This window comes from Rhagoletis pomonella, unplaced genomic scaffold (genome assembly GCF_013731165.1).
Source record: "Rhagoletis pomonella isolate Grant_MI unplaced genomic scaffold, Rhpom_1.0 Rhpom_scaffold_00003, whole genome shotgun sequence".
In the NCBI taxonomy this organism is placed as follows: domain Eukaryota; kingdom Metazoa; phylum Arthropoda; class Insecta; order Diptera; family Tephritidae; genus Rhagoletis; species Rhagoletis pomonella.
In genome coordinates this window covers 90,940,854-90,960,104 of record NW_023458557.1, presented here as the reverse complement: position 1 = coordinate 90,960,104, position 19,251 = coordinate 90,940,854, and the positions used below count along the sequence as shown (strand labels likewise).

Below are 19,251 nucleotides of genomic sequence, written 5' to 3'. Positions count from 1 at the left end.
ACCAGCCATTTATGTCAAATATTCAAGCAACCAAAAATTTATGTTCAACGAATGTAAGATTATATCAAGGTTTTGTACCAAATTACTAAAAAAAAAAGGGTTCAGTTTTTTTAAGGACCAAGAATTTGTGTCCGGTGTTTAAGCTACCAAAAAACGGTGTCTAGGTTTTGCAATCCTAAGAATGACAAGTATTCTATCAAAAGTGTTTCTGCATGATTTAGTTGACCAAAAATTGATGTCCAGTTTTTAATGAAGAAACATTTACGTCAAGCTATTAAGCTACCAAAAAATATTTTCACCAACAATTGTTTAACACTTTTTTAAAAATCAAAAATTTATGTCCAGTTTTTAAATTACTAAAAAATATAAACAGTTTTTGAATGACCACATGTCAACAACAACAAGTGTAACAATTTATGTTCAAAAAAATTTTGCTCGCTTTATGTCCAGTTTTTACTTTCAGGCACTCAAATAAAGAAATTATGTGAAGTTTTAGTAGTTTCGTTAATTTTATTTTAACGGAAAATTCAAAAAAAAATTTTTTGTAAAGTTATGTTTATACAACACTTAAAAGAACAATCCATAACTAAAACTTTGTTTTTTTTTTACTTATAAGCTTTTAGTCCTGAAAGGGTTAATAAAATAATAACCTATGCCGTTCTTGTTTCGAATGCATTTTCGCATTATTTTTGAAAAGTATTCAAATAAAATTAAAACCGTTCTCTGCCTATCACCCTGTATATGCATTAAGTTATAAAAACCGAAAAGCTCTTTTTCTTGCCCTAAATATTTTTTAATCGTATGGGTTTATTTGAATTTTAATTAGCTATGAAGAATTTCAAAAAAAAAAAATAATAATAAATAGATAAGCAATTCAATTTGTTTAATGATTTTTAACTAAGAACTGCATTTAACCCGTTGAGGCGCATGATGCAAGATAAAATAATCTGACTGCACAGTTGTTTTTTATCAACTGGTTAAAAGTCAATTGTCAAAGTAAAATGGCAATTTGTGTCAGGCAGGTTAAAATTTGCCACAACTCTTTTAACCCGCCTAGCCCCAAAGAGTCAAATATATGTATATTTATTTAAATTTTAGTTAACCAAAGCTGTAAGCTTTAAAATTTTGAAAACATTTAAATACTTAGGTTTTGTAACAGCCAACGAAATATCGAAACTGAAGCAACACTAACAACAATTAACGCAGGTTTAATTTCGAATGCGAAACTCAAAAGCAACAATAAATATTTTTTTTTTGTTTAAATTTTAATTTTGCAACTAAGCTTTAACGACAATTTTATTAAAAAAAATTTGAATAAAAATAAATTTTCGCTTAATAATTTTATAGTTTTTATTCTTTAATAAATATATATGTATATAAATTTTGCAGCGCACAACGAAACAACAGAAAAACGGAATTCTGCAAATTTTCTTGCTCTTTATACTGTTTTTTTATTTATTTAATTTTCACTTAAGCACATAGAAGCTGCTATTTTTTTAATTAATAGCTTTGAAAATATATTTTTCTTTCATAGGTTTTGTTTTATATTAAATTATATTTCGTTTCAATTTGTTTACTTTATGTTAAATTCTATTGTTATTTGTTGTGGTGGGAAAGCAACGGGATTTGCGGTAATCTGCATTATGTTTGTGTACGTACATATTTAAAGGATTAGGGCATACAATTTAAGGGGTACTCGTTGTAGGGCTTTTGTGTGTGGCTATGGCTGAGTGGGTGGGGGGGCGGAAGGGTTGGAGGGCATATGTGTTTGTCTGAGTGTATATTTGGGGAAGTGCAAAACACTAATGGAAACGTTATGAACTCACCATCATGTAGCGGATCTATTGTGTGTATCATAAGCTGCAATAGGCCATGACGGAATTTTGCACCGGTGTGTGTACTACCAGCAGTTCCACCACTGCTATTACCTGTGGCTCCAGCGCCGCTGCTCGATCCCGGCGGTCCTGAGCGTGTCTCCGAAGCGGCTCGCGATGTCACCGAACCGCCCGGTTGTGTGGCCATCGATGTTTCCGATGAATTCGCCGCATTGCCCTGCGATTGATGAACGAACGATTGATTTGGTTGATAGTTTTGATTGTAGTTGTAGTAGTAGTGATGGCAGTTTTGTAGTTGTGGTAGTAGGTTGATGTTGTTATTAGTTTTGGTTGGTAGTTTTTTTTTGTGGTTTGCCGTTGTTGTTGTAGTTGTTGAAAGATTGAACGTAGGTGTTTTTTTGTTTGTTTCACAGAAGAGATGAGAGAAAAGAGAGCAAACATGTTTGTGTTGTTGAGAGAAAATTTTTGTAGTTTTTAAGGACAATTAGAATAGAAAAAATGAACAAGAGAGAGGTAGAGAGGCAGTAAAAGAAAGCAAATGGAAGAGAAAAAAAGTACAAAATAATATATTTTTAATTTATATATTCATACAAATATTTTATGTACGTATGTAAATACATAAGAGCTAATATATATAATATAAGCATAACTGTTAGTTTAAGTATTTTATATACAGTGACTCAAACAATTACCACATGCTGATTTTTTTTTTAATATTCGTAATGATTTCGAGCTAAATTTCGAATGTTATTTTTCTATAAAAATACCGTCGAAGATTTAACCAAAAGCATATAAATCACAGTTTCAAAATTAAGGTAAATTCAATAAATTTTTATAAAAATGTAAACTTTTTAATCTGAATCTTTGGAACATTTTTGGATGTGCAGTCTTATAGCCCATACAATTCTAGTTTAACGCGTTGCAAGTTTCAACCGGCTAAAAAATCGCGTTGATTTTTGAGAAGTTTTTACACTTTTTTTCCATAAAAGCATGAATTTGCTATGAAATAAAAAGCGGGATACCGTTGGAAAAAAAATTTCAAAAAATCAATGCCAAGTGTTCTTATTATATAAAAAAAAAAAAACGAAAAAGCACTCTCCAAAAAAATTCTAAAAAATCAACGCAATTTTCAAACCGGTTGAAACTTATACTTGATTAGACCAAAATTGTATGGGCTATAAAACTGCATACCCAAAAATGTTCTAAAGATTCAGATTAAAATATTGAAATTTCGATGCAAATTTGTTGAGTTTTCGTAAATTTTGTATAAAGCTTAAGCTCACTTTTTATGCATAAGGCCCTGTGATTTATATGTTCTTGAGTAAAGCTTGAACGGTATTTTTATAGAACAAACAAAAATTTTGTTCGAACAAGTTGCGAATATTTCAAAACTATCAACACGTGGTCATTTGTTTGAGTCACTTTGGGGTTTTTTTTGAAGGCGTGAAACAAGAATGTGCTTAACGCCACAGGTTAAATCACGTCATTTATTTTATATTTATAGAGCTTCTATATTTTGTTGGAACTACTTAAACCGTTTTTCGTTCTCAATTTAATTGTTTAAATAATGTTTAGATAGTATTATTTTAAAAAATAATATTTCTTTTTAATTCAATTTAATTTATCTAGTTTTTTTCGTGTTTAAATTAAATTTATATTTTAGTTAACTTTTTTTAAAGGTTTTATATGAAACTGTTAATTTTTTTTAAATTTAATTAAATTTTTAGAAACTTACTTTTATTATTTTTTCTTCCTTTTAAATTTAATAAGTACATTTTTTATAAATAATCTTTTATTTATTAATTTTTATTGTTTAAAAGTAGTTTTTTAATTTTACTTAATTTTTAGGAACTTATTTTGTTTATTTATTTTTTAACTTAATTTGTTTTTCATTTTTAAATTAATTTTTAAATTTAGATATTTATTTTGATTAACTTGTTATTTTTTATATAATTTTGTTTCTAGATTTTATTGCTTTAAGAAGAAAAAAATATTTGTTTTAATTTCACTTAATTTTAAAATTTTTTTAAATTTATTTTCGCTTTATGCATTTCAATTTTTATTAAATATAATTTTCTTTTATTTAACACTTTTTGTTGTCTTTAAAAGCCAACTATTTAACGGTAGGTGAGATTAGGTTAGGAGGGCGTCTGTGGAATATACCATACTTTCACTCGGAGGCAGATTGTCCATTGTGAGTGCCCTCTTTAAGCGAGTTGTAGGAGCAGACACGTACTTGTAATCGAAAAAGTAGCTTCAAGTCATTATTATACTGAGACAATGGACCTTATGAATAAAAACAAGGCAATAGCTTTTTCTTAAAATTCCAGACCTTTTACTCGATTTAATTAAAGAAATTTAAGGAAAAGATCTGAAATTTTAAGAAAAAGCAATAGCTTAGTTTTTATTCATAAGGCCCAACAACTATCCCTAATGAATCATAACGCTAAGATCTCCTCGTTACCAGAGCTTTCAATTAGTCTTTCGATAATTGCCATACGAAACCATTGCTAGAATTGCCAATGTTTCATTTCTAGATAGTCTGGACGTAGTTTGAGGGATGGCCAATGCCTTGAGTGCAGTTTGGCTGTCACTACTGACTTACCTACTCACCGAAATTAGTTTATTGGGTTTATGAAACTATAATAAAGCCAAATTTTTTTTATGGGGTACTCGTCTGGTGAAACGCCCTAAGCAAGCCCTTCATGGTTAAACGGCTGGAAGGAGTGTACAGAGCAACCTGAATTGGAATCAGTGAACCACTTTGAACCACTTTGATAAACGTTGTGCCCATAGATATAGCAGGCAGAGTTGCCGCTCGCTGCTCGCGGCGCAATAAGGCCAAGGTGGTGGACTTTAAGTTCACTTCGGGCTATGGGGACGCTGATATTCTGAAAAGCTTCGAGTTCCTAGCAACTCGAACAGACCACTGCACACTGAGGTTGGGTCCGAAGTGACTTTTCACCACCCATATCCCAGCGAGGGAGAACTATAAGGGGTGCACTATCTGAAATTGGTGTCCAGTAAACGTATTTTCGGATGGAGGAGTGTAAGTGGATGTGTCTTTTGCGAAGAACTCTCCATCAACCTTAAATTCAGGCTACGCGATCGCTGTAACATTTTACAGGCAGACGGAGTCGCAATACAGGAGGATTCGGATTGGTTGCTCATTTGTGTAACGCTCTTGAACGAGGTGAATATCTGTTCCAACAGCCAAGCAGCGCTAATGACTCTTGGCTCTCTGATGGTTCGTTCCGCATGGCGAGGGATTACTTAACTTCCCTATCGACCGCATCGGATTATTATGCTATTAAGTTCATTTGGGTTTCAGGTCACGGTAAATTCGCTGGAAACTGAATGGTCGATGGGCTGGCAAGATAAGAACCCCTGAGGAACTGATGGGCGTTTGTTCAGCTCAGCAGGCGCTAGGCGAAGACCTTGGAATTTAAGGTCGCAAAATCCATCTGGCCACGTGTAGACCGGGGGCGGTCCAGGGAGCTCTTGGAACTAAGAAAGGTCTTGCTAGTGGTGGCAGTTCTAACTGGTCATTGTCTGGTAGCGTGTTGCCTCCATATATAAGGTCCGTAAAAAGCTTCTTCTACGGACTATGTTTGGTCGTTACCGGTTTATATCTGCGAGGACTATTGAGAGCTTTTACCCTCTGCGCCGCCGTACAAAATTTGAGAGAGCTTTTCAAAAGCTCCTTTGTGTTGGTCAGGACAAGTCTGAATACAATCCGGCGACTACGGCTTCGTTGGTTTGGAACTCTTTAGATTTTTATTTCTTACTCCATAAAATATTTCCTTTTACCGTTCCTCCGTGATAAAACACATTTTTGTTTCACATTCTTATATAATATGTATACTTAATATTTATATATCTAATTAGATGTTGCCAATTAGTATGTTAAAAAAATAAGGTACGTATGTATTTTGCTTACATAACAAAAGACTTAAGCCAAATTAAAGTTCAGAAATTCATAAAAAATTGTACACACATAACAAAACTGAAAACAATTAAAATATCCTTACAATAAACATTAAACATCAAAAAACAGTAACTGAAATTTGTTCAAATAAAATTTTTGCTGTGTTTTAGTATGCGACAAATAGAGAGATCAATCAAATCCATGAAGCACTGAGTAGTTATTGCTTTGCAAAAAATTTTGACATTTAATCAATTGTGGCTTTTTTGATAATACTTGATTAGTGAGTAAACAAATAAAGCATTTGGAATTTTATTTAACAACATAAAGACACTTATTTTGATTTTTTTTGTGGTGGTTGCAGATTTTTCATATTTTTCTGTTTTTCATTTTGTTTTCGAGTAAAAAAATGTGTGCGTTTTTACGAGTATTGATGTTTTTTTTATTCGTTAACCAAAAATCAGAAGCTTCGTCTGGGTCTGGTTGGAATTTATAAGGTAGAAAATAGAAAAAAGGAAAGAAGAATACAAAACTAAATGTAAGAAGCTGCATAGCAAAATTAAAAAAAAAATATTAACAAGAGCTTAAAGCTGAAAGCAGTTTTTTACATTAACAATAAACTCATCTAGTTTCATATACAAGATGCCTCAAGTCCTCTGAAAAGCTCTGACGAATTAAAAAGCTTGAACTGTGTTTATAAAGAAAAGCTCTACGTTCTACAAATATTTTCTCTTCTTCTTGGAAAGCTTGCAAAAATTTCAAAAATCCTATGAAAGCCTTTAAGTTTATCCAATTTTATTGTGCAGCAAATGTATTTTGTTCTCAGAAATGCTCTGAAGAGTGTGAAAAAACTCTATCTGTGTTTGCAAATCAAAGCTCTAAGCTGAAAAAGTATTAACCTATTTTACATGTGAAAGCTTTTAAAAAGCTTAAAGTTATTCAAGGTGTCTTTTTAAGTCGCTTTTATATAATGTTTATGCTGATACCTTATTTAATTTAATAAGAGATATTGTCTTGAAAAAGCTCCTTTCCTCATAAAATAGGCTAGCTAATTTAATAAGTAATCAACTTAAGAATGTAATAAAATTAAATTTCTACACTTTAAGCTCTATCTGAAAATAATTTGTGCTTTAAAAGCTGTGCGCTTGAAGAAGCACCACAGGAGCTTTCGATTTAATGTGAATAGTACTTGTGTACAAAAGTTTATCTTTGAATTTGTTGGAAAACTTCTATTACATAATTTATTTTTTGCAAGCAAACTCTTAAAAGGCTTTAAGCTTCTTCTCATAGTTTTGAAGTTATCTGCGAAAGTAGGCATTCTTAGTCCTAAGTTTTTTATCCTAGTCACAAATATTTACTACAGCATTTGAAGAAATTTGGTTTTTTGAGACTGTTATATTTTGTGCTTTAACTAACTAAATATAAAATCATAATTAAAAAATAAGCCGAGTTAAGCCAGAAATAAGATGGGAATAAATTAAATTAAAAATACATATAGTTATAAAATCGCTTGAGTTTTTGAATTTTCTTAGTAGTTAGTTACGTTGAGTAAAAATAAAAATATTTATAATTATATACATTACAAATATTTGTATATTTCAAATAAATACGCTTATTAGTAAAGCTCATTTGATACAAGATAAAGAATGGAAAAAAATCGGAAACGTAAGAAAGAAGAGTTTATTTTCAACAATAGTTGGTAGTAAGTTAGTATGTAAAAGCGCAGTGGGAAGTTTTTGTTGTATTTTATTATCAATTATTTGCTTTGACTTCAATAAGTTTTAGTTTAAATTCTTTTTGCAATAATTATTTCGCAACTTTTGGTACTCGTTGCAGTTCGAGTAATTGTAGAAGTTTGTTATAGAGAATAAATAGTAAGTAAGGTTTTTTTTTTTACTAAAAACGAAAAACCAAACAGCACAACAAAACAAAATGAGTTATTAGAACAAAACTTAAGAATAAGAGCTTAAATTAAGAAAACTGTTTTAAAAAGCTTTAGCGCAACTTAATTATTTATTTCTATTTTTAAAATGCATAACAAAGTATCACTTAGTATGTTTAAAAAGTTTTATTTGGACTTAAATATGTATACTTCAAAGAGCTTTCACGCTATGGAATTAATTTACTATAAAAGTTTGTACGTGAGGGAGCGAAAAAGTGATGAATTATGAGTAAAAGATGTAACTTGTAGAACTTTCACTTAAATCACTATGCATAAAAAATGTATATATGAGCTTCTATCTATGAGGGGATGAGCTTTCACCATGAAATGAGCTTTTACTAAAAAATGAGCTTTCACAAAAAAATAAGCTTACATCAAAAAAAATTAGATTTGGCGAAGAAATAAGCTTCACCGAGGAATTAAGCTTTTACGAGGAAATGGGTACTGTGAACACATATATGTAAATTAAGAAGGTACGAAGTGAAACTTTGACATAATCGAAATAAAAATATCGATCGGCCTTCAGACCCTGTGTGGGTCTATGGAATTTGAACACCATGAATGACTTTTTATAAACTAAAATATAATGGATTTAAAAAGAAAAACTTAATAAAAAGAAATTTTGTTTTTGTTTTTATGAATTCTCTGGATGCCTTTTGATAGAGCAAACGGGAGTACATATGTGGTATGTATATTAACGAGCTTTCATATCAAGTAAGGATGTGGATGTATGTGGGTGAGCTTTTGCAAATAAATAAAACGTTTATGTGGAAGAGCTTTCACGGTGTGTAATTGGTGATACATTTAAAATAACTAGCTGGCAATTAAAGGACAAGAATCTTCATATTATAGAACATTTTGAAAAAAAGAGTGAAAATTACTAGCAAAAATTTAATAGTGTTAATTAAGTACAAGCATGTAAACAAAGTCAAAAGTATTTTTTATAAATTCATATCTATATGTGTGTTTACCTACATATCTATCAATGTTTTATACACGCTTAACTAGGGCTCGGAATCTCATGCGAATGCATGTTTTTATTAGGCATCTTCAATTGGAAATTGGTTAAGGTATCTTAATTAAGGAATCATTGAATTTCTTTTAAGGTGGGATTAAATCGTTAAAGCATAATTTGAAATCAATGCATGGTTTTGCATATTTTGAAAAAATGCTTGTTTTTGCATATTTACTGCACGTATTTTAGTATATATATATTTTCCAATAAATGCATGTGGGTTTTGCATATTTTTGCTTTTTTTTGATTTATAGACATTTCAATATAGTGCGAAAACTCTTGACCAAAATATTACCTGTAATTTTTTTCCAAATATTCATCTAAATATGTTCTCGGGTGGCCAAGCGGTCATTAAGGCACTCTCTTTTATGCCTGTTAGATCTCAACTATGTAGTGGAATATTGTTGGAGAGCTGACCAATAGGACCTCTGATCAATAGGAAATTACTCTAATAAGGATCCCGTGACATAGGGACATTTACGAAAACTTAGCAGCGGACGAACTAATAAGGTGCGTCTGCGCACTGAATGTGTCCCATGCGGTGGACATGGGCGCTTCGCTCAGGGAGATAAAAGCAAAAATTACCGAAATTTATCACTCGAGGGCCAAGCAGAGGTGGAATAGTACTGCATTGCACAGTATTACACAGCAGTGAAGATAATAATAATAATAATCCCAAGATCGGTAAAAAATAAAAGTAAAAAATTGACTTTTATTTTTTCGGTCAATTATAAAAGTTAAATCTGATTTATTTTTTCGGTCAAAATAGCACTTTACATATTCACAATACAATATGTTTTGATAAGAAATGCACATTCTTTCAATTGCAGTTTTCTATCTTCTGTAAATATATTGAGTTACTTCAATTTTAGCTTTAATTTATTCACCTTTTTACAGGAATGATTCGGAATACAATTCAATTCAATCAAAACTGTCTCTTAGCCGGGGATATATATAAATTTTTTACTCTCCCAGTAATCCATAAGGTCCCGTGTCAACACCAATGCGCTTCTCCTTATAGGTGCGTAAAATTGACTTGTTGCAAATGTGTTTGTAAACGCTTAACAGCCTTCCACAATAACTAACAGGATTTTGACCAACATAAAACATTTTCAAGCTTTAAAAATTAAAAAAATTAGCACAATTAGTAACACTATTAATTTTTTATTAATTTCCGGTAATATGAATCGTTTCTTACACCTTAAGAAGTATGTATATTTACCACTCAAAAAGTCATTAGGGGTATTCTCTGAGTCTTGCAAAGGCCTTGCATGGTGCACATATTGCACGGATTGCACGGTAAATACCGGTTTTCGTGTGGGACAGCTTTGCAAACCGTGCAATCCGTGCACCGTGCAAGGGCTTTGCAAGACTCAGAGAATACCCCTATTATATATTTTGCTATTTGCCCGCTTTTTTTAGAAGTTCGAAAACCAATGATTAAATTTACACTGTACGTAATTGTACACACCGCAGAGCGTGAAAAAGAATCCAAAAAGGTCGCAGCGGTTTCTTTCGATTAAGTTCACGTTTTAAAAGGATCCAACAAAGTTTCATCCGCACTTTTTAATTTTATTAAAGCTTTAGTGAATATGGACAAACCATTTTTGTTTAAAACATTAGATATAGATAAGGTAGAATACTGATAAGGCACTTGAATTTTTATTAAAACAAACTATATGCGAAAAGTTAAATTAGAACATGTAAGATGCTATCACAGAAAATCGAAGGAAAAAATTTATGGTAAGCCTCGATTCGTCACCGTTTTCGCTTAACCGTTAATTAAAAAATTTGCCATAAACCTATTTTTTTAAGTAATATGTGTTTGTGTTTTTGTTTAACTTTAAAGTTGAAAAGGGGCAGGCTTTAAGGTTCTGAAAATAAGTTCATTCGTTTATTTCTTGTGTCATCAGACCGAAAACAACAATGCCAACGGAGATGCTCTGGCGTTAGTTGATGTCAACGAAAAAGCTAAAAAGATAGGGATACGGGCGAGATATATGCTAGCTCATCAGCATCACCACTGCAGAAATAAAATTAAATTAAATTTCATTTGGTTAATAGTGATTTTTGTAGCATATGGACTTTATTTAGCATTTTTGGTTTGGTGGGATGCATTCTTTGGAAGATACTAGGGTTGGAAATATGCGGAATCTCTGATTCCATGTTTAAATAGATCTTCAGAAAATCTGGCAGAAAATTCCAAGTGATAGTCCCCGATCGCAAAGATTGTGTGCAAATGGCCTCCCTGCACATGATTCCAGACAGTTAAAGGATAGGGGGCAAATCAGGTGCAGGTATTTTTTAGACCTAGCACCAAACTTGCAATTTCCTTGGGCAAATGGCTCACACTGTTTCAGGCTGAAATTGTCGCAATTTTAAAATGTGCAAAAGTAAACCTTGACAAGGGTTTTAAGGGCGCATTTCTAGCAATCTTTTATCAGATAGCCAAGCTGCCATCCGGGCCTTTTAAAACACGACTATGAAATCCAAGCTGGCTAGAGACTGCTTTGGTATGAAATAAATATTGGCAGCCGAAGAACCAGGGTACCAGGCCAATGTGGAATCGAAGGCAATAAGGTTGCCGACAAGTTGGCATGAGAAGGATCGTTAACTGCCTTTTTAGGACCTCAACCATTTTGCGGTCTCAGTTGGTCCTCTTCATTCTGCGTACAGTAAGTACTGGGGAGCGGTGGGAGCCATAGATAGGCTCATCGGCTACCCTTTCAACAGAAACGACAATATACCTGCCTGATTACAACCGGTTGCGATTCCGCTTGCGTCGAGTTTGTGTGACCACATCCTTTTGGGATTCATTAGGAAAGCCGAAGGTATCTTCGCCACACTGAGTAAGGTAATCTCTCTTTCAGATCGCGGTGTATCTTGTTCTGTTACACACAAGAACCAACTAGCTAAGTGCTGTTTTCTCAAGTAGGTTCTAAAATTTAGCTGCCCTTTAAACTGATTTCTTCAGAACAAAATTTCCGATACTCGAAATTTCATAGCTGAATTGGAATAAGCACCGTCGAAATCCCCCGGACACCAAATTTGGTTTGATAATTTCAACTCTTAGAAGCTAACCTCGCTTATTCGAAACTCGATAATTCAAACACGAGATATCTGATAACGGAATTGGCATTAGCACCCTCGAAAATGGACGAGTATCAAATTTGGTTTGTTTCGGCGTATGTATTATAAAGCTAGATATGATTTATTTCTGGCTAGGCTGGCATTTGGAACCACTGTGCGCCGCGTCTTTATGTGGTGCTCTGTGTTCTTCTTTTGCGTTCTTTGTGCACGCGTGGGTGGGTGTCTAACGATTTGCATTTACTATTTATGTATTTACATGCAATACAATTGCACCATAGAAATTGATCGGTGTGTGTACGTACGTATGTATGTGCAGCTATTTAAGCAACGAACTATGTGCTACTTGCTTGCATTGGAACGTTTTGAAGGTCATATCAATCGGTGACAATACATACATACATATGTATGTATGTAACTATGTAGTATACAACAAACCAAACAGCAGGACACTTACGATTAAGTAAGTACTTAGCTGCGTGCAGCGTGTGCTTGTGCTAAGTGACGTAAGAGAGGTGACAGCTAAAATATCTAACAGTTAGATTGTGGTTTTATTTTAAAGCTCCGTGCGAATGTGTTGATTTTTCAGAAATTTGTTAAAGTGCATATGTGTGTGTAAGTAATTGCTGCCGACAGTTGCAATTTGACTATTGTACTAATATAAATACATACATAGATATATGTATGTAGTATATAGTTATAATTATTTATGTATTATACTTCCTCTGCATTTTATGAATGGTTTTTAATAATTATTATAATTGCAAGAGGCAAATAAATTTAATATGAAATAGCTTGTCTACTCGTTTAGGTGGTAATGTTGCGTATACGCCGTGACAACAAAAGTGTATTATATTTGAAGGGGTTCGAATCATAAGGGTCTAAGTGACATTTTGTGAAAATATAAGTCATACTCATATTTGTATAGTTAAATATAATATTTATTTGAATTAGTTTATTAATCAGCATTCATTTAGGCAAGAAAGATTTCAAATGAATTTACAATAAGTAATCAACTTTAACTTTAATTATCTCAAAACAATGTCAGACCTACTTAGATCCTTTTGACTCTAACCCCCTTATTTGTCGGATTACACTGTGCACAATTTCAGGGTCACTGTTTGGGCGCGGAATGACTTCAAGATAATATAGTAAAACCTCCGAATCTTTTTACATTCTCAGATCAAATTAGTTATATTTATTAACCGAATATAAATTGAAGCATAAACAAATTTCAAGGAGACATATTATTTTTGTCTGATTTTGTCTGAGAGTGAAATTTTCCAGCAAATAGTTTTCTAGAACATTCTAACCCTCTAGCGATTTTTAAAATATGATTTTATTCAGACTTTCCAAAAGAGTGATCAAAATGAACATTACGTGAGTGAGCTACAGAATTATTCCTCGTGAAATTTCGCTCGGACATGAATTTTTAACCTTTTTTCACTTATTCCAAAAACACTCTGAAAAAAATTTGCAAACTTAAGGCCTTGAAAAAATTTCCTGATATAGTAAAAAGATTTGGATTTAATGTCATCTACTATTTACTAACTCCTTGAATGCTATTTGTTTAGCGTGAGATATAAAAATGATCTAAGTAAATGAGTGAAATACTGAATTTCCCCATTTTTATAGAACAAAAATATTCGCGTTAGGTCAAAGTTAACATTTGGTCGAATTAATTAATTCAAACGGAAGAAAGTGTAAAATGCTTAGAAGAACATGAAGTCACGAAGGCGCGGGGCACAGCAGTTAATAACGGGAATTTACTTTCATAATTCACTGGAGCCCTAATTTTTCAAACAATTTGTTTATTTAATTTTTTTTTTTTTAATGGAAGCAGATAAAACTAGCAAGAGCCGCTACAACAACAACAACAGCAAGAGAGAAGTTGAGCGCGATTTTTGTTTGCTTATATTAAACTTTTTAGTGCAAAAAGCTGAAAAAATAGCAGCAGCTTTGAAGAAAATCGATTCTCCTGTTCCAGTTAACTAATGTTACAAAATAAAAACTTGTTGAAAACAATTGTAGGATTCTCCCAAAACGAAAAAAATTTCAGAAAAATTAAAAAAGAATTGAAGCTTTTAGAAGAACCTTGGACACGCAGTTTTATAGATCATTATATTTTAGTTTCGGTTGAATTTTAATAATTTTTTTTCGCTATCATTTCGAGCACGTCATCGTTTGGTCTACGGTAAGTAAACTAAATTACCCATTTACGAAAGATGAGCGCTTATGGAAGCCATCATTTCGTATATAATTTTTAAAATATATTAACCCACTCGTTCTCTACTCCATTCCAATATTTTACAGCTGCTACTCAATTATTATTTTCTACTGGGTTTAGCGCATGAGTGCATAATCACTCAGTCGATTTTGGCCGAGTTCAACATAACACGTCCTCGAACCTCATTTAGTAACAAACGGCTGTGTGAGGTCCAACACAATTTCAACGGATCCAGTGGTGTTTAAAATCGACAAATAGTTTGTGTGTCGATATTTTCTCAATATCTCCGACCCAAAAATGTACCGGCTTCAGAGAATATGCTTTGTGCTATCCTCATCTTCTAAAGAAGACGCATACACTGTCGACCGTGAGGGGCTGCTGCCTCTTCGGTCATCAACCGTGCTGCTTTATACCAGTCTATTCTTGTGGCTCTCCCCGTCATGCTATAAACTTCCGAATCTCTGTCTGCGCCAAAAATGAGCTTGCAATGGAATTCCAAGAGAGTGTAGTTCTTATCCAGCAGTGACGTTTTATAGGATCCAACATATTTTGTGAGAGATTTAAGCCAAAGGAATCACCTAACACAGCTTAACAGTCTCTTCCATTTTGTCAATATGACTGCAGATGTTTCTCTTGAGCTTAATTTTGACGTACGAGTTTGCTTTATCAGTCCTGTTCTTTTCGAATTTTGAATTCCCTATTCGGAGATCTGCTGCAACTTTTGCAAAGTTTGTTTAGTTCAGCAATCCCCTACGGCACCACTTCTCCCTTCCTGTTTTGCCCTTAAAAGCTTTTCATACACATATGTACATATGTATGTATATATTCACAAATTCGCGCTTTCTAGCTTTAGCATTACATTCGTAATGACTCTATGTGAAAACCCGATTTGTTTTTTAAAAATGTTAGTATGTTTATGTACTTAACTGTTTCAGATTTAAATATACTTTGCGTGTTAAAGGGCATTTGGCCAGCCCTTATTAACTCTATTTACTACATAATCTTTTTTCATTAGGGTGTGCTTAAACTAACAACATCATGCAGCACCTCCTTATTTCGTTCTACGTACAAAATAGTCACAAAACAACAAAAAAAACAGACAAAAAAAATGAGTACGGGTCGCTTTTAAAGTTTAAAAGTAATTTTTTTATTACAAAACTTTTCAAAAATTTTTACTTAAGCCAGCTATAACTCAGTTATTTTACGAATTTATATGAATAAGTTTATTATTATGATTTCAGATTTCAAGTAAAAATTTTGTCGACTTGCACTTAAAAAATTAAACTTTTTCCACACCCTGCTAGCGACTCCTGAATGTTTTGTCAACATTATAAACGGTGCGTCATACAAAATTTTAATGGCGATTTTTAAAGGGCCACCCTAACACTCATACTATCTAAATATTTTGCACAAATTTTGTAAATTTACTGCTGCCAACAGCAAATGGTGGTTGCGCTTGAATTCTCAATATTGCCGCACAATTTTCCAATCGTGCTATTGTTTTTGTTTGTTTACTTTTTGTTGTTTGTTATTATTGAAAAACTTAATTCGTTTAGTTGTGTGCTTGCAGGCAATCAGCGACTGATTACCAGCATTAATAATTGACTAAACCAGTCGTTGCACACAGAGCCGTTGTGCTGTGCTGCATGTGTGTGTGTACTGCAACTAACAGTATGTACATATATACGAGTACCTATGCATATACTGCGTGGTTTTTGCTCCATAAAAAATGCATTACCTTAATCGATGAATTTTTGTGTCGTTTTTATTTTTGTTTGTATTTTGAAAAGAAACGCGATATAATTTTGTATAAAAAAAACGTGATTCTATTTTCACGTAGATTTATTTTAGTAACAGCAATTTGTTAAGACTATTTTTAGAATTCACGGGCCATGGTTTAAGAAACATTTAGTTGGTGTTATAATGCGTATACCTATTTATTAAGGACATATAGTCACCGTCAAAAATATGAATACCCTGACGTTTTGACGATTTTATTTATAAATTAATTATATGTAGATAAAGATATCTTCCATAGCAAATTTTTATTATTTTGTTTTTAAATATATTTAATTCCACAGCAAACACCAGCAGCATCACAATTTTTTTAATCTCATATAGAACTCGGAAAAAAATCAAGAAAGACCAGACAATTTCTTAGAAAAATTTTAAGTATGCAGATTAATAACGCATTAAATTTAAATACAATAAGGTGCAAGTTTCAAGTCTTTAAAAATTACCATTCATTATTGAGAATTTTTTTTGTCGAAGCTGTTCCGCATTTTCTTCCATATAAAAATAGATTTTGTTCATGCGTTATAGGAAGAAAATGCGCAACACACATGACAAAAAAAAACTCAAAAATCAACGGTAGTTCTTAGAAAAGGGCTACAAAATTGCATACTTAAAATTTTGGTGAACATTTTTGGTATTTCTTGAAATTTCCCGAGTTCTGTATGAAATTGAAAAAATAGATTCTGCTGGTTTTTGCTTTCGAATGAGCTATATTTTTTTTATAAAAAACTAAGAAAAATTTGGTATGGAAAATATAAATAAATAAAATCGTCAAAATGTCAGGGTGCTCATATTTTTGATGCTGACTGTATATGTAGAGTGTAAAAAAAAAGTTTGGTGGATTCAATCACAACTGCACGCCCTTTTTAAGAAATTTGAAGCTAAAATTCTTCCTTCTTTCGCTGCTCACACATATGTACATAGGTGCCGAATCGAACGATCTTTTTACCTCATCTACACGTCCATATGTCCAAGTCACGCGAAGACTATTTATGTGTTGCCAGGAGGTACTTTATATTGTTCCCGCTACCGCTAGATCAATCTCTTGGGCGCTATTCTCAAAACTGGAGCACTTAAGGCTGACTATGTCAATGCAATCTGCACACGTCAACATATTGTACTTTTTCTGTATATGGTTCCGCTACGAATAAGCTCGGTAGCTGGTATTACACTTTCCAACATCAGATTGAAGAAGTTTCTCAAAATCTTATTTGATTTCGAGCGACGCACAGTGGTCCAATCTGCTCTAGTAGGGTAATTTAATTATTAGATCGAATAGCGATTACGCCTACCATCCATATAATAAAAAAATCGTTAAATTTTTCGTCAATTTCTGGTATATTTTTTAAGCACTTGCGCACGGTTATAGATACCTGCATAACTAAAATTTTTTTAACTATTTGGATTAAAAAGTTAAAAATTTTGATGAAAATTTGTTGAATTTTTCTAAATTCTGTATACAGTTTGAAAGTTTGACTTTGATTAAAGCATGAACCGAATTTTTATAAATAAAAAATAAATAAATTCTAGCTTGAAAAACATTGTAAATATAAAATAAATATTTAACAAAAATCATCATGCACTCACTTTTGATCGCCAGTGTATATACTCTTTGGGATGAATTAAAAATAGAACGTCCGTTATGTATATACTGCATTGACGCCTGATCTGAATCAGCCACCTTATATATGTATAAAATAAAAAAAAAAAAACTGTTAAAAAGTCAGATCAAGCTTAACAACTTTTAGGGCCGTTATCTCATCTAACCTTTAGATTACCGGCCACTTTATCGTCTCGATATACGAGTTTTCCTTTTCTCATCAACGCATTAATTTCTCGAATCGATAAATTGTTGCTCTCTAAAAATTTGTACCCAACTTTAAATTTTGGTTCGGTTTTGGTTCATAAGTCAGATATATTAGATATTTCAACCAAGGTTTTGGTTTTTGCTAACAGTTGCAGTGGATATTTAGGAAAAATAGTTTACTTCAGCTTTAAAATAACCTCTAAATATAGAAGGTTTAGAATTTTTGTCCTGAACCAAAATTGAACTTATTGAAAAAATTTAAACACATATTGCTGTTGTTCTTGCGTCATATAATCCATTTCTATGATTGCAAAAACTGAAAAACTCATTTAACTATTTTTTTTTTTTACATAAATATTTATTACAAGCTGGTTTTAGGTAAAAAACACGAAAACCCAAAAATATTACTTTTAAAAGCCATTTTAAAGATGTGATTGATGAAAAATTACCCCCACCTGAAATTTTTTATATATTTTTTTCCTTTTTGACCTAAAAACAGCATGTGATGTACATGGAAATGGATTCCTAGTCGGAAGAAGAGCAAAACTATTTGTTTACAACTTTGTAAAAATATATTGCGGGCTAGTTTCAAGCCACATAAAAGAAAAAAATTTAAACTTTCTATACTTGCAGGTAATTTTAATGGTTAGAATTCTTCTACCCGACGATACTATTTTTTCATTTCCAACATGTTTCCATTTCAAATGTTTTAAAATACTGCTAATTTTTTTTTGCTATCTCTTCTAGTTCTAGAGTTATTTATGACTCCTTTAACTAACAAACCTATTTTTCTTCGAAAAAAGCGCAAACATTAGAAATTATAAATAATGAAGGTAGTTAACTTTTAAACGACGTGGTAAAGTATAAAAAGATCAGTTATTATTTTATACTTCCCCTTTTATTATCTGTTTCAGCGCGTAAAACCGAATTTAGCAACTGTGGCAACTTTCAACATTCCTTATTCAGAGTTAGCTGAAATTGCAATAGCAAGTAATCGTGAAGTGCATAAGTACATCGAAAACTTTAAAAATAAATATCCAAACCTTACCTAAATAGTACTTGAGAAAACATATACTGGACTCAGTAAATTTTGTTTGCCTACTTTGACGAATACGTGATATGCTGCATCGAGAGTAAACAAAAATTGTTCTGTTTTTTTTTTTTCTGATTTTAACTTTGAAGGCTAAACAGGTTTACCCATCGTGAGGAACCATTTTTATAATCATATACGGAGTTTATGCTTTCCTTCTTTGTATAACTCAGCTTGCACAAGTATGCAGTTTGTATAATACGAGGACTTTTCTTTAGCTTTTTTTGATATTAGGCTTGTATGGGAGATGTTAATGCGTTTTGTAGGTTAGGTTAGTTAAAGTAAATCGAGTGTGCTAATTTTGTGTGCTTACTTACTCTACTATTGTAAATATATCAGTGCTCTTTGAATGGCATTTTTAAGTAGTTTTTGAGGTTAGGTTTGTATGGGCGGTATGCTTTAAAATAAACCGTTCACACCTATCTTACGTTTTTTTTTTCTAGATTTATGTCCTTCGCGGTTACACACGAAAACTTTACCTACGCCTTCTAATTTTCTTCAAAAAATGTATGGGGTGAACCAATGTACG

The 19,251-nt window shown here is 32.3% G+C and overlaps 1 protein-coding gene across 1 annotated transcript in view; it reads right to left on the bottom strand.

Moving 5' to 3' along the window:
* Window positions 1-19,251, bottom strand: part of LOC118735761 — a gene marked incomplete at its 3' end in the record, with an annotated part of 287,491 nt that overhangs the window by 72,717 nt on the left and 195,523 nt on the right. Inside the window, 1 exon segment of the mRNA XM_036465709.1 lies at window positions 1,827-2,052. Within this exon segment, the coding sequence (XP_036321602.1) occupies window positions 1,827-2,052 (226 nt within the window).